The following is a 25,634-nucleotide window of genomic DNA, read 5'->3' as shown; positions in this document are numbered from 1 at the left end:
CGGCGCCTCTTCCGGGGCCCAAGAAGGAGCGTGATTTCTGCGCTCCTTCCTCTGAGCATCTGGGAGCCCCGCGGTGTGGCAGCTGCGGCTCCTGGACGTCGCAAGCGACAGCGGCGGGACAGCGCTGCTTCTCAGCGGTATGTAACCCACCTGAGTCACGGCAGTTAAAGTGGTGTCAAAGTGGATTATCTCTGCAGTGCGGACACAGCACAAGTCTCCCACAGGTGGAATGTAGGGGTAGGCATCCCACAACAATCTTGAAGTTTACACTTATAATTCTATGCTCGTTTCCCTAGATTTAAGGCCTTGTGGACTGAACCCTCCTCAGTGGGATTCCTTGTCTGGGTGTTTTTACTATTTCAGCCTTACCCCTGAGCAATTCACTTCTGTTGTCAACACATTTAGGACTGTTCTGCATCATTTATTTAAGTATGGGCCCGAACAGACAAGCCAAAATAAAGCTGCTTCGGGTCACTTTGGAGGTGTGCTGTTGAAATGACACACGCATCTTAAGAGGCTAGAAGCTGTGGCAAAACTGTGCTCCAGCCTTTAGGATTGGAGCATGGCTTTGGTGCAGCTTCCAGCCTCTTAGGACACATGTATTATTTAAACAGCATACCTCCAAAGTGACCCGAAGCAGCTTTATTTTGGCCTGTCTGTTTGGGCCAGTGTAGTGTAGTGATTTGGGTGTTAAGACTATGACTGTGGAGAACAGGGTTTGAGTCCCAGCTCAGCCATGAAACCCACTCAGTATTTTGAATGTTGGACTACAACTCTGGAGACCAGAGTTCAATTCCTACTCTGCCATAAAGTCCACTGGGTGACCTTGTGCAAGTCACACTCTCAGCTGCAGGAGCAGGCAAAGGCAAACCTCCTCTGAATAAATCTTGCCAAGAAAACTCCATTATGGGTTTGCCTTAGGATTGCCATAAGTTGGAAATGACTTGAAGGCACACGACAGCATACAAAAGGCATTGCCTTCACCTGATAGTAAATGTTTGTGTTGTTAAGTGTTGCAACAGTGCAGAGGTCTAACTCCTCCTTTCCCCCAGCGAATAAAAAGCACCTTGTTTTGACTTTTAAAACATAACCATGTATTATTCCGCCGAGCCAAAGGTGGGCATGAAGGCTAGCCTCTTCTACGTGCCCACTTTCTCTCCATGAGTCTTGCTTATTATCTAGTATAGTGAACCTTTTGCTATCTCTCAGCCTGTCCTACCTGGCAGGGCTGTTGGGAGAGTAAAGGAAGAGACCTCAGGGGACTCACTGGAGGAAAAGGAAGGTAAAAAAACACTACTTTGGAGGGGACAAACTTACTCAGGGTGACCAGATGTCCTAACCAGAAAGGAGGACGAAGCACCACAAAGTGTAGGAAGTTCCAGAAAAATGGAGGATGTGACAAGATAAAACCTGAAAACACTCCTATAAATAAATGTACATTCAGGCTTCTTAGCCCTGCTCAACATGAACCTTTTTTGGAATTCCTCCTGGACAGAAGGCTGAAATGGAGGACAGGTCCTGGAAAAGGAGGACCTCTAGTCACCCTGAGCTAAAAACACCCCAATAAATATAAATGCATGCTTCGTTAGCCCTTCTCAAAATGAAGGACATTTGGGAATTCCTCCTGGACAGAAAGTTGCAATGGAGGACACGTCCTGGAAAAGGAGGACCCTGGGCTCAGTGGAAAATTGGGCGGGAAGGCTCTTTGGGGGATTCCCCGCGTGTTCCTTGCACTTCTTCCACTTTGCAATGCAAAAGCCCCCCAGCCAGACAACCATGCAAAAGTTGTTGACTTCCTTGGGCCCCCGCCTCCATCGCCTCCGGCTGGGCGGAGGAGGAGAGCTGGGTTCAAATCCGCGCCCTTCCATTCGCCAGCCGGGTGTGTCCGGCGTGGCTGCTCCAATGGGCTCCGCGGCCCTAAGCCCCTCCTCTGCTGGAACTATTTCTGGAGGGAGGCGGAGGAGGGGGAGAGGCCAGCAGCAGGGACTCTTGATCGGGCTGAGCCTGGCTCCTGGCTGCGGAGGGAGGGCTGGGGGCCATGGAGCCCTGGTGGTCTCGCCAGGCCAGCAAAGGGGGCCCTTCGCCCAGCAGAGTCCCCTGCAGGTAAGGAGGGAGGGAGGGAGGAAGGAAGGAAGGAAGGAAGAAAGAAAGAAAGAAAGAAGGGCTGGGGGAGGAAGGGAAGGAGGGAGGGACCCCCCCAAGAAATGCATGGAAACACGTGGGGCATTCCCCAAAAGCAAAGCCCAGAGCACTCCTAGAAGCATAAGTTCATGCTTCTTGGCCCTGCTCAAAATGGAGGGCAGGTCCTGGAAAAAGAGGAGCGTAGGTCTAGTCACGCTGCCCTAAGCGGAAAGGAGGACCGGGCACTGCACAATGGAGGAAACATCTGGGACATTTCCAAAACAAAAGGTAAAAGCACTCCTAGAAGTAGAACTTCGTGCTTCTTAGTCATGCTCAAAATGGAGGGCTTTTTGGAATTCCTCTTGGACTGAAGGGGGAGTGGAGGGCATGTCCTAGAAAAGGAGGACTTGCCAAGAAAACATGTGGGACATTTCCAAAACAAAAGATAAAAGCACTCCTAGTAATGTAGGCTCATGTTTCTTAGTCATGCTCAAAATGGAGGGCTTTTTGGGATGCCTCCTGGACTGAAGGTGGAAGTGGAGGACAAGTCCTCCTGGAAAAAGGAGGATGCATAGTCATCATGTCCTAAGAGGAAAGGAGAACCAGGCACTGCAAAATGGAGGACCTCCCGAGAAAACACGTGGGACATTTCCAAAAGAAAAGATAAAAGCACTCCTAGAAGTATAAGTTCATGCTTCTTGGCCCTGCTCAAAATGGAGGGCTTTTTTGGATTCCTGCTGGTCTGAAGGTGGAAGTGGAAGGCATGTCCTGGAAAAGGAGGATGCATGATCACCCTGTCCTAACCGGAAAGGCGGACCAGGCACCGCAAAATGGAGGACCTTCAATAAAACATGTAGGACATTTCTCAAACAAAAGATAAAAGCGTTCCTAGAAATAAAAGTTCATGCTTCTTGGCCAGGCTCAAGACAGAGGACTTTTTGGAGTCCCTCTTGGAACTGGAAATGGAGGACATGTCCTGGAAAGGGAGGACCTCTGGTCTCCCTGTCCTAACCGCTAAGGAGCAAGAGGGACCGCAAAATGGAGGACTTCCCAGAAAGCATGTGGGACATTTCCAAAACAAAATGTGGGGCACTCCAAAAGAAAAGCTCAAAACACTCCTAGAAGTGTAAATTCATGCTTCTTGGCCCTGCTCAAAATAGAGGACCTTTTGGAATTCCTCCTGGACAGAAGGCTTAAATGGAGGATGTATCCTGGAACAAGAGGACATGCCTGGTCACCCAGTTCTGATCACCCGGGCCTCCAAACCACATGTGCTGGGTTGGTAGTAACACTTGAGAAGGCTTTGCAGTGTTCCTCTGGGTTGGGCTGGGCCTGGGTGCAAAAGCTGAATTAAGTGCTGCTTACTAAACTCTGGGAAGGAAGTGTGTGTGCATGTATTTGTATGTGTAGGAAGTCTAGGGAAGTGTTGCAGCATTGGGATTGTTTTGCCCTCCAGCACCTGAGCGCCTCCTTCTCAGTTTGGTGACCTCACTTCTGCTTACCTCACATCCCGCCCAGCTCTGCCGTGTGGTGTTGTGTTGCTTCTGCAACACAGGCACAAATTGCGCCAAGTATGTGGCTTCCCGTGCTGCATCCTCATTGCAGCAATAATCCTGTTTGACAGCACTTTAACTACCGTGGCTGCATGCTATGGCATTCTGGGAAGCTGGTGCCACAACACACTGCAATTCCCAGAATGCCATAACATGGAGTCATGGCAGTTAGTGCTGTCAAACCGGATTATTTTTGCCGTATTGTTGCTCAAAAGAAGGAAATAGAGCCATTTTACTCATGTAGTGTTGGGTAAGCGTGGTTTGAGTGTTGGGCTATGACTCTGGAGAGCAGGGTCCATGCTCTCTGCTCAAGCATAAAAAAACCCTGGATGGCCTTGGGTGAGTCACACTCTCTCAGCTTCAGAGGATGGCAGTGGCAAACCCCCTCTGGAGAAACAGGCCAAGAAAACCCTATTTTAGGGTCACTGTAAAATTGACCTGGAATCACACCTCTGCAACAGACAAAAGCCTTCTGACATACTCTGACTTGCAGGTAACATTGGGGCAGTATGACCAGTGGTCCTCCTTTTCCAGGACATGCCCTACATTTCAACCTTCTGTTCAGGAGAAATTTTGAAATGTCCTTCATTTTGGGCATGACTAAAAAGCATGAATTTATATTTCTGAGTGTGTTTAACTTTTATTTTGTAATGTCCTACTGTTTTCTTAAATGTTCCACATTTTGCGGTGCCTTGTCCTCCTTTGTGGTTAGGACATCTGGCCACCCTGTTTTGGGTTGCTGGCGTGGCCTGTGGCCTGGCCTAAAACAAAGCCATACAAAGCTGGGTCAAACTTTTGCTTCTCTGAAAGCAACTTTGAAGGACTCCTTTCTGACTTTTGTAAAAGGATAAGGAAACAGTTAATGCCGTGGTCATTTTTCGGTAAAACCAGGTTGAGGGATAGTGAGGTCAGACTTTTCTGGGAAGGTGCTCCTCCTGTTTGTGCAAATAACTTTTCTGAGTTGGAAACATATTCAGGAGTAACCATGTTGCCCATGCAGAATACAACAAAATCCCCCCAAACAGTGATAGATTTGTTGGTTGACCAGTGCACAAAACACACCATGCAAGCTTTTGAGGCTTCACTGGCTTCTTCATCAGGTAAAGATGTTAAAAATCATACAGGAAGAAAGTGATAATATTCACAGGCCTAACTTTGCTTTGGATCTCAATGGAAATTAGGCTGCTGCTAATAGATTTGAAATGTTATTGCCTGGCTTTTACTGCCCTTTGTTCCTGATACCCACATGGCCAAGAAGTGGAGTGATCTCTGCCTGCATTTATATCCCTCCAAATCATCTTAACTGACAACTGAAGTAATATCTGAGACAAAATGTAGGCCTGTGACTCTAACATCTTAACTTTTCTCCTCCTGTATGATTTTCAACATCTTTGCCTGATGAAAAAGCTAGGGAAACATCAAAAGTTTGTATGATGTATTTTGTGCTTTTTAGTTGGTCTGATAAAGGTATCACTGTTTTGTGGATTTTGCTGTATTTACTAGGATTAGTCTCTGAAGACAAAGCAGTGTGAGAGACATGGAGTCTTGTTGGCCTTTAGGAGAAACAGCAGCCTTGCAGGCACCTTCAAAAGCTTACAAATTTGTGAGTTGTAGTGAGTATAGTTTACTCCATCAGATGCATACTGAGCCAGTGCAGTGGAATGGTTAGTGTATTCAGTGAATTTGGGAGATCTAAGTTGGCACCTTGCTGTGAAACTCACTGGCAACTTGGGCCAGTCAGTCTCTTACCTTAACCAGGGCTGGGGAGTAGTGCTGATTTTGGGGTTACCCCTTGCCCTACTCCAGAGTAAGATGTTTTTTCTTAATGTTACTCCCACTCCTATCATACTCGTCAATAAAAAAATAAAAAGGTGCTTGCATGTGCAATATTATAACAGGAATAAGGAGTAACAAATATATTTTATTACTCCTTATTCTTGTAAAAACCTCTTACTCCTTTACACCTTGCTCCTACTTCCCAGCCCTGACCTTACCATGCCTCACGTTATTGTTTGTAAGGATAGCATGGAGAAGAGGAGAGCTGTGCCTTGCCAACTTGCCAGGAAAGCTGGGGTCTAAGATCCTGTCTGATCTTGGAAGCTAAGCAGGCTCAGCCATGGTTAGTACTTAGATGGGAGACCACCAGTACCAGGTGTTGTAGGCTATATTTCAGAGGAAGGCATGGCAAACCATTACTTTGCCCAATAAAAGCCTATGAAATTCATGGGATCTCCATAAACCGACAGGTAACTTGAAGGCACATATACACTCACAATAAATGTGCCTAATTAAATGAAATGCCTGTTGAATTATAGATAGGTGTGTGTGTGTACATGTACAGAGACATGTACTCCTACACACATACATATATACATACAGTCATGGTAGGAAAGGGAAGGCCTGTAAACAGTGATGTCAGACGGAACTGAAATGCAGAAATACAGATAGTTATAAGAACCTAGTGGCCATTCACAAAATACATGTGGGAGGCTAAAGTAGTACAAAGCTTCTTGGAGCCAGTCAGACAGAGGGGCTGAAACATAAGGGCTTGCTTACTTTTTCCTGCATTTGCTATCCTACATTTCTTATATCCATTCTTCCCTTCCCTACCCCACAGCCATTTTTACCAGCAAAAGTGACGCCATCAAGGAAGCCTTGTAAACATCACAAATTATCTGTCTGTATTTTTAAAATATTTGGTTAGTTTAAAATTAATAACAATTTCCTTGGCCTTCTCAGTTTCACTAGAGGCCTGAGAAACAGGCCGTTAGGTAATGAAAGCAACAGCTATACCATAGGCAACCAGGGAAAAGGAGGGAAAATGCTTGTCAGCCATGCTTGTTAACAGTGTTGAAATTAACTCCTGTACAACAAGGAAAACTAAATGTGAGACCTGGTGTTCTCAAATGTGTACAAATCTGCAGAAGAAAAATGCATATCAGATAGACTACATTTGGGTACAGATGACATAAAAATGCAGGGTGCGGAAGCCAAGTTGTACATCCACTTCCCTGTGTAATATTCAGTTTCTTAGAACAGATCCCTATTTCTGTGTCTCTCATGCATGAGCACTAAAAATGTGAAAGTGGCATCTATGATATCTTTTTTAGACGTTCTTGGATTGGACTGTTTCTTACCAGATAGCTCATTTTTCAGGTGTTTATTTCAGTTCAACAGTGTCTTTCCTCCCTGTTTTCTGTACTTTGAACTTCCTCTAGGTAATATTGCCCCTTCTCTGCCTAATTATTTTGAGCTTCTGCACCTTCCTCTCAGGCGTTATTTTTTTTTAAATGAGGAATGCTGCTGATTCTCTTCTTGCTTGAACTTGTTTTAGATATGTTGAATATGTCCCTGTATACTTCTTATAGCTCTCTCCTAGTATCTCCTTGCCATAGGACCTAGGTAGTGCTTACATTATCAGTTTACTGAATAAGTCCCTTCTAGCAGCACTTTCTCTTGTCCACCTAAAACATTTCAGTACCCATGAAGCCCACTGGCTAACCTTGGGCAAGTCACATGCTCTCAGCCTCAGGGGAAGGCAATGACAAACCCCTTCTAAACAAATCTTACCAAGAAAACCCCACGATAGGTTTGCTTTAGGGTCACCTAAGTCAAAAGCAACTTGAAGGCACACAACAACAAACTGAATAGTTGTAAGTATACTTGCTGAATTCTGGTCATGTCCTTACTTTGCTGAGATGCAGAATTTTTAAGTATAGCCCAAAATAGTTACAAATGAAAGTATAGCATAGGGGTTATCTCTTATGATGTATTTTGCTTTTAAAATTCACCTTCTTTACCAATATCCTTAGCCAATATTTTTCCAAAGCGGACTGAAGGCTATACGGCCAGACATTTTCAGATTCAGAAGAGCCACTTCTCTCTCATGGTAGACTTGATGTAGCAATCTGTTTAATTAGCCCCTTTTCCAGTCTCATTCTTATAGTTCCCAAAAGATGATGGGTTCCTTGCTGATTATGTGCAGAAGATACACAAATGTCAGAGTCTGTTTCAGGTGGAAAAAGTACAAACCCTCTCCTTATTTAAAGTAGGGTGTGACCTCAATTTTTCACCTGACTTCCACAGATGCTCCATAAATCTTGAGATGACCAACAATGCAACTGTGTTAGCTTCTTCTGGTTTAGATAAGTCAACTGCTCACCAATGTTTCTACCATTCTTTAATTAACTATTCAAACTCGGCCTGAGTTAGAAATGTTTGGATTTGTCATGATGATTTTTCTGGGATTTTGTTATCTAAGTATCTTCCAGATATCAGATAGATTTCTAATCTTAGTAAAAAAAAAATCACCTTTTACTTTGTTTCAGAAATTTTGCCCGTGGAGCCTGCAGATGGGGTCAGAACTGCCGATTCTCCCATGATAGGAAGACTACTCAGATCTGCAAGTATTTCCAGAATGGATTCTGTGGTTATGGAGACCGATGCAGGTAAAGATTCTTTTAAAGTGGGTGGGATGGGAACCAACATTCCCCCCGATCAATATTCCAGATGCATTGGTACTAATTATCCCATTCTTAAAGTTTCACTTCAAGGAAAAGAGGGATTCTGGGAAGTTTGGAAAAGCCAAGAGCTGGACAAAAATGCCAAAGGGGCAAGGAAATATAACCCAGTTTATTTCATTACTGTCTCACTGCCAATGGTATAGTTGGATGTAGCACATACCTTTTGCCAAAGAAAGAAGTAATGCCTTAAAGATAGTCAGTGTTCAGAAGCAGTACAATTCTACTGGATGGTAGATACTAATGGGAAATCGTAAAGAGTTGCCTTGTAGTGAAGGAGTTTAAATGTTCTAAGACAGACATAGTTCATGTAGAGTATGTTGTATAAATTAATGCTGGTGTAAACTATGCAGAGGGAGAAAGCATGGGTGAAGATGCTGGAAGTAATGTCTGAGACTACCACTAGAACCAAGCAAGTTTTTGTTTATATGTGTCTAGCTGACACCTGTGATCTTCACAGGAGGCTTTGATGGTTATGCTGCAACCATTATAGTGCTATTGCCTAACATTGCCACCTCTAAAACATCCTTCACTTGCAGACTTCCCTTAGGAATTTCCTCCACACACATAATCTGAGAGGTAGAAATTGCTGATTGAAATGTTTTCTTAGAGAATGCCTGTTTATATGAGATCTCTCTGGTTTGTAATTATACTTTCCCTCACCTCATTTGTGTATTAGTTGCTAATGTGTCTTTAAATGGTTTAAAATTATAAATTGCTGTATACTGCCTTTTTAGATTGTGTTATATGTATTTTATCTTGTTCTGTTATATTGTATCAGGATGTTACAGTGTTTTGCAAGCTGAATAGAGATTTTGTTCTACTAAGTGGTATATAAATGCAGTAAATAAATAAATAAAAGCTAAAGAAATACAGGTTGTGTAGAGGTGTAATGTAGCAGGTGTCTCTGCATTGTTTATGTAGTGGGCTCATTGCACAGGTGGCAGACTTCATTGTTCACTGCACAGGACTGAGTTTTGACTCGTTTGCCAGAACCACCTCTATACTGGCTTGGTTAATTCTCTGCTCTTGATCCCTAAGATACTGGAATATTTTTTGTAGTGCATTGAAGAAGGTATTAGCAATTCATATAGTTGAACTGAGATTGAATAATGCTTTGTTTACTCTGAACTTCATATTGGATAACCTTTGACAACAGGACTTCTGTCTAAGGCTAATGTTGGCTCCATACTGTAGATCAGGGATAGGCAACCTTTTTGAGCCGGGAGCCGGGTTGCTGTCCCTCAGGCGACTGGGGGGGGGGGGGGGCTGAAGCTGGGGGGTGGAGCTTCCACCCTCCGGGGGCAGGGCTGCATGCCGGGGCGGAGCTTCCACCCTCCGGGGGTGGGGCCACGTGCCGGGGTTGAGCTTCCACCCTCCGGGGGCGGAGCCACATGCCAGGGCGGAGCTTCCACCCTCCGGGGGCCAGGCCTCCCCATCTTTGCTGGCCCCTGACGGGGCCCCAGGCCCTGTCAGAGGCTGGCAAAAAAGCCGGTTGGGTCCGCCAGCGCTGGAGGCCTCCCCCTCTTTGCCGGCTCCCTCCTCCTCTTTGCCGGTCCTTTTTCCGTCGCTGGGGCCCTCCAAGAGGGCTCTGGTGGCGGCAGCAGGCCTCTGGGAGGCCCTTTTGCCATTGCTGGGGCCCTCTTGGAGGGCCCCAGTGAAGGCAACTGGTCTCCCAGAGGCCCCCTGCCCCTGCCGGAGCCCTCTTGGAGGGCGACGGCAACAGGCCTCCCAGAGGCTCCCTGCTGCCGCCAGAGCCCTCTTGGAGGGCGCCGGCGGCCGCAGCGGCCCTCTCAGCCCGCCAAAGTCTCGCGCCACCTTACTTGTGGTCGCGTGAGACTTCGCCTCTAGGCGCCGCCATTTTTTTCAAAATGACGGTGAAGTCTCGCACGACCACAGGGGTGGTCGCGCAAGATTTTGCTGCCATTTTGAAAAAATGGCGGCGACCGGGAGCGGCGAAAGCCGCAAGCGGTGGCGGCAGGGGCAGGCGGTAAGGCCTCCGCGGGCCACATCCAGCCTGCGCCAACCCCTGCTATAGATAGTACAGCTGAAAGCAGAGGCCTGAAAGTAAAATGAGGACTTCCCAACTCTCATTTTTAGGCATGCACATAAGCAACCAATTTTCTTCTGGCACCTTTTGTATTGTATTAGGTTCCATAGGAAGTAGCCACTACTCATATTGGATGTTGGAGCCAAATGCTGTAGGTCCCAAATGCTGATAAAGAGGAAGATAAGTTTTTATTCAGTCCAGCAGAGCAGTCCTCCCTGTAATTATTTGCTGATTCAGGCTGGGGAAATAGATTGTATCTGGTTGGAATTCAGTATCACCATTCCATGAAGGGAAGAACTCCTTCCATTCATGGAAGGCATCAGGATTCGGCAGAGGCTGAATCAAATGATGGTGTTTGGAGTCATTAAAGCATCTCCTATTGGAGGAAAGAGCATGGAGGAGATTTTTACTAACTCACCTTGCAGCCCTTTCTGCTGAACCAAAAGTCCCTTCGGCTTTTTAGAACACAGAAGGAGAGGCTGAATCACAGAGATTGTCTCACTCTTCTGTAGCAAAAACACAGATTAGCCTGGGATAGCAACAGCCATTTTAAACTATTGAACTTTCCACTCTAAAGTTCAAATTAAATATTGGCCTTCTGGAAATTCACCCTCAGAACCCTATAACCCAAGCACACTCTCAGCAACCGGATTTCCGTATCCTGGTGCTGCTACCAAATTTATGTCACATACACTTTGGATGACAGCACCCTGGGCTTTATTATCCCACTGCTGCCACCAAATTTATGTCACGTTGATGTGAAATGCACTCCCTCCTTAATATGACTGCCACCAAAATAATAATGTGACATTGTATCCCCACACTGCAGCAGACCCTTTTAAACTCTTTGTTTTAAAATATTCTATAATGATGGCAATGTTCATGTTATTTAAACTGGAGACAAGCTTTTGTTGAAATAAAAACTGAACTTTATTGAACAGGTGTTTCAACCAGATGTTACTTGAATAGTTTCAAAATAAACAGTTATTGGCTTAGGCACTTGTGTTATTTACAATAATAATAATAATAATAATAATAATAAATCGTTTATTTATAGCCCACCTTTCCTTGAGATCAAGGCGGGTTACAGCATCATGGCAACAACAAACGACAAACAAAAACAATACAATATTAAACATTAAAACCAAAGAATTAAAAACACAGATTAAAAACCGTACAAAAACTAGCCAAAGTTCAGGTTCAAGAGGAGGGGGGGAAGAAGCGTTACAACATCTGGGGGAAAGCTTGTTCGAAGAGAAAGGTTTTGAGTCTCTTCCTAAATTGGTCGAGGGAGGGGGTCGAGCGGAGCTCTTCGAGAAGCGAGTTCCATAACTGCGGGGCTGAGGTTGAAAACGCCCTCTGTGCAGTCGTAGAGTGTTTCGAAGGAGGAACCCTCAGAAGTTGCTTCCCGGCTGACCTGAGTGTGCAGGGTGGATTATATGAGGAGAGGCGGTCCTCCAAGTACCCTGGGCCCAAGCCATTTAGGGCTTTATAGGTTATAACCAACACCTTGTATTGCGCCCGGAAGCGAATAGGCAGCCAGTGCAGATCTTGCAGAACAGGTGTTATATGGCTGGACCTGGAACATCCAGTGACCAGTCTGGCTGCCATGTTCTGCACTAATTGAAGCTTCCGGGTTTGGTACAAGGGTTGCCCCATGGAGAGCGCGTTACAGAAATCTAACCAAGAGGTTACCAGAGCATGTACCACTGTTTCAAGGTCCCCCCGGCCCAGGTAGGATCGCAGCTGGCGTATCAACCGAAGCTGATAACAGGTGCTCCTGACTGTCGCATCCACCTGCAGTCAGTTTACAGTTGGTAAAATGACTTTTTGAATGTTAACTGTGTTACAAATCTTCAACACTCCACAGAGTATCAACGTTACTAATTCTCAAGGACTCTCAAACTGTCCTTTCCTACTTATATTCCTATCCTACAAGCTAATAGTATCGCCACTCCAGCTAACCATAATAATTCTCTCACTTGGCTAAAAGTCCTTCACTCTAGACCTTAACCACAGTTCCCTTCTGGAACTCATGTCCTTCTCTGGACTCTGCAGAACCCTTACTCTGGAGTCTAAACCCTAACTGAAACTGCAGCTGCCACAACAGAATTTTCAACCTTCTCCAGCCAGCATCATAATGGTTGACATCAGCTGCCTTGTGATGGCTGTTGCTATCCCAGGCTAATCTGTCTTTTTGCTACACTCCAATTTACCAATTTTCAGCAGTAAGATGACAGAAGTAACGTAGATCATTTTTTTGAGTGAGATAATACACTTGCATGCTATGTTTTCTTGAATAAGCTAATATATCACTATCAATTCTCTCAGCTACCAGCATATCCAGGAAGTGCCAGTCTTGAGCCGATGTGGCTCAGAGTCTGCCTACCATGGATTGCAAGGAGGTGTATTGTCACTGAATCGTCGGGGCTCAGAGCCAGCCATTTTACCAGAAGCTTCAGTAAGGAGCTGGGGTGGTGCCCGGCGTGATTCTGAACCCACTTTCTCAAGCATGGAACAGTTACAGATGAACTTCGGAAGCATGAGCATGTCGTTGGATGAGGGAGATGAAGATGCAGAAAAAGCTATCCCTCCTTTGCATCCCCCGAATTGGGCCCTCAGTAAAGAATTTGTCCCCAGGGAGGCAACCTCAGGTAAGCTGCTAACAGGAGGAATGTAGGAAACTGATTATAGCTCCCAGAGTCAACCAGTGATGTAGGAACATTTGGGAATTCAGGGGCCAACTGAAATTCAGACCACTTGTAAGAATTATATTGATTAGATGAGGGGTAAGGGGCATGTGGCCTACAAATCCTTTCAGACCACTCTGCATGGCCAGTGGTACAAGGTTGTGGGAGTTGCCATTCAAAACATTTGGAAAGACAAAGATTGCCTGTTGGAGGCAGAGTGTCTTGTGGTTCATAAACTGGTTCAGCTGTGACCGGAACCAGCACTCTGATCTTCTCCTTCATACTTATCCAGCCTGCTTCTCTTGATCTCTTATCATTTGACAGCAGATGAGTAACTCTTATCAAAATATAAGGCTTGTTTTGTTATTAGGATCCATAAGGTTTCAATTTGTCATTATTCTAAATAAGCCAAGTTCAGACCCTGCCTCCATCTTAAATGCCTTTGGCAACTCTCCCACACCAACAGACCTTTTTCTGTCAGCAGAAGTGCAAGTATTGGGGGGAAATTTTTTATTTATACCTTTTAAAAAAATTAATTTTTCTACTTGCCTCAGCCAGTATACTGAAACAGCTCTGTGACTCCTTTCCCCCTTCAGCTATGAGGTTTTCTGGCTTTGACCTCAGCTGTCCTCTTGAACTTTCTCTCACTTAGAAACTTACAGCTGTGAACTGGTTACTGCTATTTAATTGTTCACTTTTATATTTGTACTTCCACCACAGATACAAAGTAGCCAGTTGAGAAACAACTACCTGTGAAACAATTAACCTTATTAAAAAAAGAAGTGAAATAAAAAGCTATTGTCTAGTGTACTTTCTGAAAAGCACTTTCTTGTATATTCCGGTTATGCAAATAAGCACCTACCTGTTTATTTTATTTACTTAAATATATCTAATCTAAAATCCACCCACACCAGTTAACCTAAACAATAAACAGTGCTGACGCTATTCTTTCTAACTTCCACACATTGCCACAACCACATTCCAATTTCCTCTGGCAACTAAACATTACTCTTCTTAACTTCCACACACTGCCACAACCACACTCTAGTTCCCTCTGGCAGCTAATCCCTAACTGATTCTCATACCATTTTTCAAGCTCTTGCCTGTCATTTCCAACATTCCAAACACATACTCCTACAAGTACTCATGTGGCTTCTGTACAGTTATGAATGAAAGGTATCTTGTTTGCAGGGAAGAATTGGGAGTAGAAGCAGGGAAAGCAAAGTGCTCTTCATAAGCCTTGTAAGCTGAACTGCCATCTAGTGATTCCCTGCAGTAACCAAAAACTCTGCAGAATGAAGAAGAGAAGAGATGTTTCTGCTATTCCCTCTGGCTTTTATCACTTGACACTATGCATTTTTATCTCTTTGTGGGGTGTCGAGGCCTGTGGTTCTGACTTGCTTTCTTCTTCTTTTATATAGCATTTAACATTTCAAAGCACTCTTATAAACATAGCATTACTATGTGGACTATTAGCAAAAAGATCTCTTGCTTAGTTGTGTCTCTCCTGGTCAGATTCTAGATCCCATGAGAAGAAAACTGACACCACATCCTTGATGCCAGGAGTTGTGCCCACTAAGGAGGCTGCTCTTGCTTCTCTGGTTTCAGAGGAACCAAAGGTAGGTGAGATGTCCCAACAGATAGAGGTGATAAGATTAAACTTTGTCATAAAAATCTTTAGAGAGTTTGTAGTCTTAGAATTTTATTTTTATATTAGGTGGTAGAACAACAAAACCTCCTGAGACTCTTCATCTCTTCAGAAATTCCCCTTAGAGGGCAAAAGCAAGGGAGGTTTGTAGGGTTTCTGTGTTGATGCTGCAGAGACTTGGTGCTAATTCCTTCCTACTGTGATTTAGAGTAAATGTAATAGTATGGTACCTAGACTGTGAAATCTGAAATAAAAATGACTGCTTCAAGGACATGATGAAATTGACACTGTGTGTATGTTTGACTCCTCCCTTAATAGAAAAATGTTGACTGGTACACTCTATGTCCTTCCTTATTTACCTTTCCATCACTTCCACCCACATCTGTGGGTGGTACACAGATAAAAGAAGCTGACGGGCTCTACTGCTTGGTCAACCAGTCTTGGGAGAGGAAATGGAATGAGGGAGGGAAGTTGAAAGGACAAGAGGAAAAAAACAGGAGAGGGATAGATGTGGTACTATGTGTGAAAAGATCAGGAGAAAAGAGACGTGTAAACAAACCAGGAGAACAAAGGAGAGAATTATTAGGAAGGAAAAGGAGATGTTGAGAAGATGAGTTAAGACGCAAGGCTAAACAGCAGAATCTTGCTTGTGCACCAAGCATTCCTTCCCCCCACTTCCATTCCCTGTGTTATGATTTTAGATTTTTGCAGCTTTTAAAATGGATTGAGGTAGGGTCTCTTTCCATGTGTCCCATTGTCTAGAATGGGTTAGTCATCATGTCCTTTTGATCAGAATTTGTCTGATTCTGCTTCTGGCATCGGAAGGCAGTCAGGATCTGCTTTTACAACCAGGTGTGTTGAATCTTTTTCAGGCAGCTGGGAGTTCAGGAGCAACATCAGGTGCTACAGCTGCTGCAGTGGCACAGAGTGAGGATGTGGTATGTGGCATCTGCATGGACAAGGTTTCTCAGAAGGCCTTACCTGAGGAACGTCTTTTTGGCATTCTTCCCAATTGTACCCATGCCTATTGTGTTGGTTGCATCCGGAAGTGGCGGAAGAGTCGCGACTTTCACAGTACAGTAATAAAGTAAGGGTTCTGTGGTAATCTCTTCTCCTATACTTATGTAAACTAAGTCTTCTGTTGGGTTACTATTGGAAGCATGAACTATCTGCCCTGGCATCCTGGTACATAGTCAGTTACCATATAGAGATTTGAGTTTCTATAAAAATGATGCAGCAGTTGGTGAGAAGGCAGGAAGACCATAATGACCATAATGATAATTACCAGAGTTTAGAGAAGTTACCTTTTGACCACACTTCCAGTGGCTATTCAGGTTGGGCATTCTGCAAGTTGTAGTCCAAAAAGCAACATTTCCAACCCATGGAAGCTGTTTTTCTGGACATTGTATCTTTGCAAATATCACAACAATGTGGATGAAACTGGATATGTCATGTCTTTGCTGTCCTGCTGGGAGAATGTTGGTCTTGACAATCACTTCAGGGCATGAGATTGTGCCTGTAGTATTTATTTGTTAATTACATTTATATCTTACCTTCCTTATTCCTTGCACTTTAACTTTCCAACAACCCTCTGAGGTAGACCAGTTGGAGAAAGAGTAGTTGGCCGAAATGAGTTTCATCTCTCAGTAAGAACTTGAAAGGAGATCTCCAAAGTCCCAAGTCAACATACTTAATCACACTGTCATGAAAACTCGACATGGATGTGGTTTGGGCATAGAAAAGTTACAGGGGAAAAAGAAAACATATTTGTATATTGGGACCACCTGTTTAGAACTCACCCTATTCTGTGCTATTATAGACGTTTCACCAAATTACTATACTTGAAACATTTCCTCCTGAAAATATCACCATATAATCTATAACAAGCACAACACTTTTTGCAAATTCAATATAAAAGTTCTGTATACAAAGAGACCTTGATACTACAAACATGCTGCATAGACTGGGCGCATGGAAATAATGCTTAAGTCATACTATATTTTTGACTTCTTGTTATGTCACTAGATGTCAAAAAACCAAAGCAGCATATCTAGAAATAATCCAGTGTCTAATATAGCGGGCATTTAGGGAACAGTTACTTAGAACACAAACACTACATGCATTTCTGTGGGGAAACAAGGTATTTAATCAAATTATTATAACTAGCTGTGGCTGCTGATGCCAAGCTCAAATCTTCAGAAATATCTGATCTTGATTCAAAACTATGAATGATGTTAACATTTAGGGGACTAAAGTGCCACATGAACAGTGAATCTTGTCCCATCATCTTATGTTCATCCCCTAGGGGCTGTCCAGAATGCAGAGTCACTTCAACTTATTTTATCCCCAACAAGTACTGGGTTTTTGAATCAGAAGAGAAAGAAAAATTGATTGAGACTTTCAAGGCACGGACTAGGTAAGTAACTGCCTCATCAGTGAAAACTATCTAGTATTTCTACATATTTCTTACTTTGGAAAAGCATGATCTGATGCTGTTGACAGTCTAGTGCTCTTCAGTTGTTTTGGACTTCAGCCTTGGCACTCCCAGACAAGGTGGAAGGTATCAATCAGGTTGGAGGAAGTTATTATAAATTATAATCCTTCATCTGAAAGTAGTGCAAGAACAATGGGAAGACCAGACCGATAATGCATTTCTTGGACAGAAACATATCTTGTAAGGTCAAAAACTCCATTTAAAAGTTGAAAGTTTGTCCAGACTTGTTTAAGGACCAAGTACTGAGTAACTCCCATCACTGTCATATTATTTAATAGAGAGGTCTCATCCATGGTCATGGAATGTGATGCTTCCTTCACTGTTATTTAAGCCTTGCTGCCATATCTTTGGTTCTTCTCTGATTCTTCTCACTATATATCCAGTTCACTGTTATGAAATTGTATTCAGGTCTGTATAACAATATTGGTTTACAGCAAGTGTGGCAATTGTGTGGCCCTTCAGGTGTTGCGAGGTGTGTGTGTGGCTATGCTGACTAGAGCTGACGGTAGTTGCACCCAACAACATCTGGAGGGCCACATAGATGCTGCCCAAATCCCCATGCTTTTTTCAGATCTCTGGTTTCGGTGGGCTTCCTGCCCTCTTAACATAGCTTATATATTTAAGAACACATTGGTGGTTAATTAATATTTGTTTACTCTAAATAAGCGTACATTATAATATGTGCTAGCTGCCACTGTGCAATATAACTGCAGTGTGCCTTCCTACATTCCTGAAAAAGCAAAGAATTAAGACTAGGTAATTTGTTTAACCTTGGATTATATATCTGGAAAAACAATCCAAATATTTGCTTCTACTCTAATCTAATCATTATCTTCATTTTCCTCTAGCAAAATAAGGTGCAAATTCTTTGTCAGAGGCAATGGTCAATGCCCATTTAAATCAGAGTGTATCTACTTGCATGAACTTCCTAGAGGCCACCTTCCTGCTGCAAGGCCACGACAAAGACCTGAACGGCGGAGACGGCAACCCATTGTGAGTAAAGCTACCTTGATAACACTCAAGATAGGATCACTAGGATTCTTTCTTCAGGCTGTCCCAAAACATCCTGCTGTCCAAAACTAGTGTGCACCTGGATTCTTACAATTGTTATAGAACAGGAATGGGGGATCTATTTTATTTTTTATTATTGGGTCCTCAGTATCCAACTGGAGCCAGATGCAAAATGGTGTCTCAAAAGTGCACATATATAGTACTTGGTAGAAATAAGAACAGGGAGACTGAGCACAAAACTCAGACCAAGAATTTGTTCAGCATCAGTAACGAGTTCACAGTTCTTTTAACAGAAAAATCCAATGTTGGTATCACCCAGCAGTTTTCTTCATTTCAGAGGTATGAAAGTTTTGTTACTCCTGTCAAACAGTTGGTATTCAGTAGCCTGTTCTAATCAACTTTAAATCACCCATGAATCTACCAATAGATCATAGTCTAGCACCTCCCCATCTCTGCTACAGAACAGTGGAACATCTGAGCTTCCAGATAATGTGGAGCACAACTCCCACCAACCCTCACCATAGTGTCTAGGGCTGCTGACAGTTGCAGTATAACAACATCTGCAAGATCACACATCGTCATTTCCTGTCCTCTACTGACAATACAGTATCAAGATGTACACTGTTAGGAATTGTTTGTTGCCATCATGAGCATATGTTCCAGTTGTTGGGCCAGCCTTAATAATTCCTATTCATACAAAGGAGTCTAGTGACACCTTTGAGACTGAGAGAAAAGTTTTTAGCATAAGCTTTTGTTGTCTGAGTCTACAAAAACTTATGCTACAAATCTTTTCAGTTGTAAAGGTGCTACTGGATCCCTTCGTATAACTAACTACCATGGCTATGGCTTTGAATCCTATTTATAGTACAGTTTTATTTTCCTAAGAGTTATGATGACAACAGAAAAAGCCAGCACTCCTTATTTTGGTGTACATTATTGCTTTTACCATGTCTAGTAAAACTTGTCTATGCTTCTGACATAAACCTTTTTGCTCTTTACAGATTAGTGGTGTGATTTCAGGCCTTCTTTTTTTTTTATATCCCTTTCTGCAGGCCTATAATCTATCTCCGTCTGACAGCTCGGATGAGGATGATGATGACATGTACCTTGTCCAGTGGGCTCTTACCTTTGCACTCCTGCATAGAGATAGAGACTTCGACTTTTCAGACTTTCTCTGGGATTCAAGTGATTCTTCTGACTAGATGATGATGACGACAATGTCTTCTTTGGAGGCTGTGTGTAGCTGGCTCTGGGAACAGTCGTAATGAAATGTGAAGCTGTGGCTTGAAGGATGGGTGTGGAATGAAAAATGTCTTGACTCTTGATCAGCTTAATGGCTCTTAGTTGTTTGGCAGGTCTTTAGAGTATTTCTTCTGGAATGCATAGACTGGGGGAACATGATGCAAGGGACTCATTCTATATTAGGGAAGGCTTCCTGATCCACAGGCCAAGCTAGTGCTATCTCCACTTTTGGCACATTGTATTTTTATATCTCACTGATTGCACTGCCATTCTCCTGTCCTGTGCTTGTGTAGATATTCACATCTCCTCCCTGCCCTTACAGTTAATTACATCCTGGGTTTCTGACATGGGATCCATGGAGAGTCTCCCAGCTGTGTCACTTCTAGAAGGTTACCAGGTTTTATGGAGCTCAGTCTCTGTGTACTCTGGAGTGGCTGAGTGTTTTGGTGTGTTCATGCTGCTGCGTATTTGTTTCCTCAGGAAGGCAGGGTTGCTGAGCAGTGCTATTATCTACAGCAGGTAGCACCTGCATCTTGTTGTTGTGTAGCAGTACTGTTGGGTGTCTATACAGTAGGCCAGATGTTGGTGCAGGGAGAGACTTAGTGGGGGGAGTGTAAGCTAAACCTCTATTTTTTATTGATGCAGTGATCAATTTGTATCAGAAGCTTAACTCAGTAATTTAACCTTAAGATCAGGGGTCAGTAAGCCCCCATATGTATTTTTTAATTCTGGAATAATCTAGAGAATGTGAAATAAAATGAGCTTTAAAAATTAATCCTCTTCTTCCTAATAATGATTTGTTAAAACCTTGATGATGTGGTTGGTAGATGATTCATTTTGCAGTTTGCACACACATACATGTTCAAAATCTTTTTCTTCTGCAATCATGTGCTCTTCATTCCCTTCTTACTATTGAAATGTGTGTCTAGCCATATGGATGGATATGGTTGACAGAAGATAATGCTTGCCAATGCTGGGCCATGGGTTGTCACTTTTCTGTAGGTTTACAAAGAAAGAAGAGTGTAAATGATTTGCTAGCCCCCAAACATTCTTCAGTATGCAGATTTATCAATAAAATGCCACATACACTAATATAATTTTCTAAGTTGTTTGGATGGGTTGGCAGTAGGGTGATATTTACAGTGCTCTTGGGATATTTTCACAATCCTTGAGCCTTCACCAAAAGATTATAAACAAAATGTTTACATCCCATATTTCTGCAATAAAATGTGCATGTTTGATTCTAAGCATGTTTCTAAGATGAAGCTTTGTGCATTTCTTCTATCTGAAGTTAACAGTACCTGCTGCTGCCTGCTCCTTACTCTCAAAGCATGGGGAACCTTAATGCCCCTGCAGAAACTACTGTGACCATCATATTGCATCACTAACCGGGTTGGTTAGGGCTATTGGCAAATGGTATTCAACAACAAGGTGGCACACATTCCCTCATGCCTGCCCACATTAAATTCTAAGGTAGGAATTGAGAACCTGTTACCCTTGGCCTGCAGGGAAAGAGGGATGGTACAGAGAAAAAAAAGCTATGAAATCCTGTGGTTTTACAACCCTCACCTGCTAAGAAAGGAATAAAAAGTCTGACCTGGCATAAGGCAGCTTCTTACAGAGCAATACTATGTATGTTTATTCCAAAGTAATTCCTGTTGAAATCAAGGTAAGTGCATAAAATAAATACAATTGCTGTGTACAGCCCATCTGACCACTTCCTAGGATGGTACGTAGGTTCCGTGCTGTTTTTTGTGAAGTGAATAGCACTAGAATGCAACATACAAGTCTGTTCCACTATGGTTCATTGAAATGGATTATGCCTTGGAGTTAATCCAGTCCAATCCCCTACTCATGCAAGATGTGCAGTGAAGGATTCAGTTACTGTATTTGTTTATACAAAATGTATAGAGGTATGTGGTACACCTTTATAGGTATGCTAGAATTCCTTGATCCAGATCTCCCCAGGCAAGTCCAGGGGGAAGAGACATCAGGGCTCCTGTATCTTTCATATCGATAGAAGTTAACTTCTGCCAGCATAGTACATCACAAACTAAAGTCCACATTATTTCCTCAATGGACACACAACTGAAGCTGAAAGCACTGCTGTTTATATGGCCACTCTAGCCCCAGCCATTCTTCCCATCCTATCTTTTTAATTCCATTTTTCATTGACTAAAAATACCAGCTTAATGAGTGCAGATACAGTTGTGGAAAGAAGCTGGTTTTACACAAGAGAAGATAGTTCAAGTGGAGTGGGGAATCTTATCTTAAGACTAGGCCATAAATTCAGTTTTAAGAGAATTTTTGGGGAGACACTTTCTAGTTAAAAAAACCCCACCCTATTGTAGATGGGGAAAGTTGCCTTAAAATCAAAACATCCTAAAACTAGCTCATAATGCAGTTTTCCTAACAGGAATGGAAGTGACATCACTTCTGGTTCACTTTCAGGCACACCAGTTTGGCTTGCCCAGGGTGACCAGACATCCTCCTGCAGGACATATCTTCCGTTTCAACCTTTTCCAGAAGGAATTTCAAAATGTGTTCCATTTTGAGCAGGGCTAAGAAGGATGCATTTACAATTTATATGAGTGCGTTCAGATTTTATTTTGTCATGTCCTCCATTTTTCTTTGCTGTCCTGCATTTTGCAGTGCTTTGCAGTTAGGACGTCTGGTCACTGGGTTTACTAAAATTACCTGAGGTGTGTGAAAATGGGCTGCTGCTGCCTTTCACACAGCTGCCCATCCCATTGTTTTTAATGCCACTATCTAGGCCTTAGGAGGGGCATTTCAACGGTTTTGAATTGGAAAGGCACCACACAAATGCAGGAGGCAATCAGAGCTTGCAGGGTTCCTTGGGCTGTTGGCTCCTGCCATAAAACAGGAATTGGTGGATGGACGAGACTTCATCACCAAGGCCTCTTTAAACCTTAACACCAAACGTAGCAAAAGAATGTATGCAAAGGGATCTTGTAGCACCTTTTGAGACTAACTTTAGGTTACTTTCTCAGTTTCAAAGGTGCTACAAGATCCCTTTGCATACTGATGTTTCAGATTTAACACAGCTGTGTCTCTAAATAGCAAAAGAATAGCTTTGGAAAGTTCTTTTGAGGCAACCAGCTGCCTCCCTGCTAATAGCACTGAGAAGTTGAAGGAGAAACCTGAAAACAGTTTATGCAGACCTTGGAAAGCTACTTTCCAGTTAGGCCTTGTAGCAGTGGGGAAAACCCGATTTGTTGTGTTACTTGCTGGTGGTTCTTTCCATAGCTGCCAAAAATTACTCAAAATGTTCTCAAAAGTGAGGTTACAAAAATGACAAGGAAGTGCTACACATAACAGTAATAGAGCAATGTTGAGTTAATGCAGTTTTGACACCGCTTTAATTGCCTTGGCTCAGTCCTGTGGAATTTTGGGATTTGTAGTTTGAGATATTTAGCTGCCTCTCAGGACTTTATCACATGGGTGGAAAATTGGCAGTTTAATGATTATCCCGTGAAAACTCAGCAATCGTGATTAAAACGTGATTAACCTTTTCACACAGTGCGATAAAAGAGCCATTATGTCAGGAATAACCAGGCAATAAACAGCAACAAATTCTCAGGATTTTCCTGTGAATGATTTGTTGCTATTTATTGCCTGATTATTCCCCGGGATAATGACACTTTAATCACTTTTCATCACAGTGTTGTGTGAAAACCTTTATCGCTATTGCGTGATTTTCAAGGGATATTCCCAGGATAATGGTGCTTTAATCACAACGTGTGAAAATCTTAATCGTGAATGCACGATTTGCAGGAGATAATCACCATTTATAGTTCCAGTTGTCCCTGTGTGATAAAGTCCTCAGAGAGCTCTGGTGCCACAATGAACTACAGGTCCTAGGATTCCATAGAATAGAGCCATGGCAGTTAAAGTGGTATCAAACTGCATTACTTTTAAAGGACTGTTCCCATGTTCATTGAGCAGAAGCTACTATATACTGTAAAGTGGGTCCTTGGTAACCTCTGGGGTTTGGTTTCAGGATCCCCCATGGATACCAAAATCTGTGGATGCTCAGATCTCATTAAATACAATGGCATAGTAAAATGGTGTCCCTTAGATAAAAAGCAAAATCAAGGTTTGCTTTTTGGAATTTAAGTTTTTAAAAAATATTTTTCAAGGTGTGGATGGTTCAAAGTGTGGAGGGTTGAATCCACAGATAAAAAAAATCTGGATATGGAACAGTGATTGTATATGGAAACTTGAAATGACTCCAAGATATTCTTAATGTACAATTATTATAAGTCTATGGCTGTGAACAGTCTCAGCTGTAAGCCAATGACTTGGATGAACTAATAGGGGGCATGCTTATCAAATTTGCAGATCACACCAAATTAGGAGGAATAGTTAATACCGCAGAGGATAGGATGAAAATTCAAAATGACCTTAATAGATTAGAAAGCACTGCACTTAGGGCAAAAAATAAAAAATAAAAATAAAAAAAATGAAATGCACAGATATAGGATGGGGGAACACCTGACTGAACGAGTCTACATGTGAAAGGGATCTGGGTGTCCAAGTAGACCACAAGTTGAACATGAGTCAACAGTTCGATGTGGCAGCTAACAAGGCCAATGCGATTTTAGGCTGCATCAATAGAAGTACAGTCGGCCCTTCTTATTCACGGATTTTTTATACGTGGATTCAAGCATACATGGTTTGAAAATGTTCAAAAAAAGTATAAATTTCAAATATCAAACCTTGATTTTCCATTTTTTATAAGGGACACTATTTTGCTATGTCATTATATTTAATGGGATTTGAGCATACACGGATTTTGTTATACACGGGGGATCTTGGAACCAAACACCAGCGTATAACAAGGGTCCACTGTATAGTGTCTAGATCAAGGGAAGCAGTAGTGCCACTCTATTTTGCTTTGGTCAGGCCCCACCTGGAATATTGTGTCCAGTTTTGGGCACCACAATTCAAAAAGGACATTGAGAAACACGAGCGTGTCCAAAGGAGGGCGACTAAAATGGTGAAAGGTCTGGAAACCATGCCCTATGAGGAACGCCTTAGGGAGCTGGGTATGTTTAGCCTGGAGAAAAGAAGGTTAAGAGGTGATATGATAGCCCTGTTTAGATATTTGAAGGAATGTCATTTCATGGATGGAGCAAGTTTTTTTCCTGCAACTGCAGAGAATAGGACATGGAGCAATGGATGCAAACTGCAGGAAAAGAGATTCCATCTTAACATTAGGAGGAACTTTCTGACAGTAAGAACCGTTTGACAGTGGAAAACTTTCCTTAGCATGTGGTGGGGTCTTCTTCTTTGGAGCTTTTTAAACAGAGGCTGGATGGCCATCTGTTGGGGATGCTTTGATTGAGAGTTCCTGCGTGGCAAGGGGGTTGGACTGGATGGCCCTAGTGGTCTCTTCCAGCTCCATGATTCTATGATTCTAAGTCCTGCTCAACACACCTAGCATTATTTGGAATTTTTGAGGTTATGACTGTTTTGACATTTGGGGACATTTTAAAAACTGTTGAAGGTATAATTTTAAATACAAGCACATGTGAATGAGTCTCATTCAAATCACTAGGTTTGCTTCTCAGCAGAAAGGCACAAGACTGTACTTTATAAAAGCACTTGCAGAGCTCTGGAAAAATTACTGGTTCTTATTGCTGCTTCTTGAAATAAAATCCTGAGTTAGAAAAAGGACGAATGCTTGTCTTTGCTGCTGTCTTTGACTGGGGAATGTTTCTCTCATTGCTTTCTGATGGCAACCATTGGGAACAGAGGCCTGCAAAACTGAAGTTCGTAAAACTTTTTGGTAGCGCAGTGGTTTGAATGTTGGAGACGACAGTTCAATTCCCAGCTCAGCCATGTAAACTTACTGGGTGACCACAAGTCACACTCTCTCAGTCTCAGGAGAAGGCAAAGGCAAACCGCCTCTGAACAACTCTTGCCAAGAAAACCGCTTTGCCTTAGGGTCACCATAAGCTGCAAACAACTTGAAGGCACATGACAACAAACATTGTTTTTATAGGAATTTGGCATTCCGGTGTGGTGTTGTGGTTTGAGCCTTGGACTAGGATTCGAATCCCAGTTTGAGCATGACCTTGGGCAAGTCACACTCTCTCAGCCTCAGAGGATGGCAATGGCAACCCTCCCTCTGAAGAAATTTGACAAGAAAACCCAATTACAGTTTCGCCTTAGGGTCGCCATTAGTCCTAAACAACTCAGACGCACACAACAACAACCCAAAAATGGTCTCAAATTTGTTCCACAACTTGCTTGGAGGTTTCCATGTTGCAATATATGAC

The 25,634-nt window shown here is 42.9% G+C and overlaps 1 protein-coding gene across 2 annotated transcripts; it reads left to right on the top strand.

The window, feature by feature from the left end:
* Positions 1 to 1,971: 1,971 nt before the first annotated feature.
* LOC149316041 (putative E3 ubiquitin-protein ligase makorin-1) lies at positions 1,972 to 20,104 on the top strand. 2 transcript variants are annotated; one of them, XM_089514654.1, is made up of 8 exons: positions 1,972 to 2,103; positions 8,003 to 8,122; positions 12,576 to 12,898; positions 14,450 to 14,553; positions 15,455 to 15,669; positions 16,888 to 16,998; positions 17,925 to 18,069; positions 19,140 to 20,104. In XM_089514654.1, exons 1-8 carry the CDS (start codon positions 2,039 to 2,041, stop codon positions 19,287 to 19,289), a joined length of 1,233 nt encoding a protein of 410 aa, XP_089370780.1. In that variant the 5' UTR covers positions 1,972 to 2,038; the 3' UTR covers positions 19,290 to 20,104. The 2 variants fall into 2 exon arrangements, with proteins under 2 accessions (XP_089370780.1, XP_089370779.1); XM_089514653.1 differs by lacking the exon at positions 1,972 to 2,103 and adding an exon at positions 3,579 to 3,924.
* Positions 20,105 to 25,634: the final 5,530 nt, after the last annotated feature.

The sequence above is a fragment of the Sceloporus occidentalis genome, unplaced genomic scaffold (assembly GCF_023333645.1).
Source record: "Sceloporus occidentalis isolate IW3139 unplaced genomic scaffold, rSceOcc1.0.p SCAF_3, whole genome shotgun sequence".
Taxonomy (NCBI): Eukaryota; Metazoa; Chordata; class Lepidosauria; order Squamata; family Phrynosomatidae; genus Sceloporus; species Sceloporus occidentalis.
This window is presented reverse-complemented; position numbering and strand designations above follow the sequence as displayed.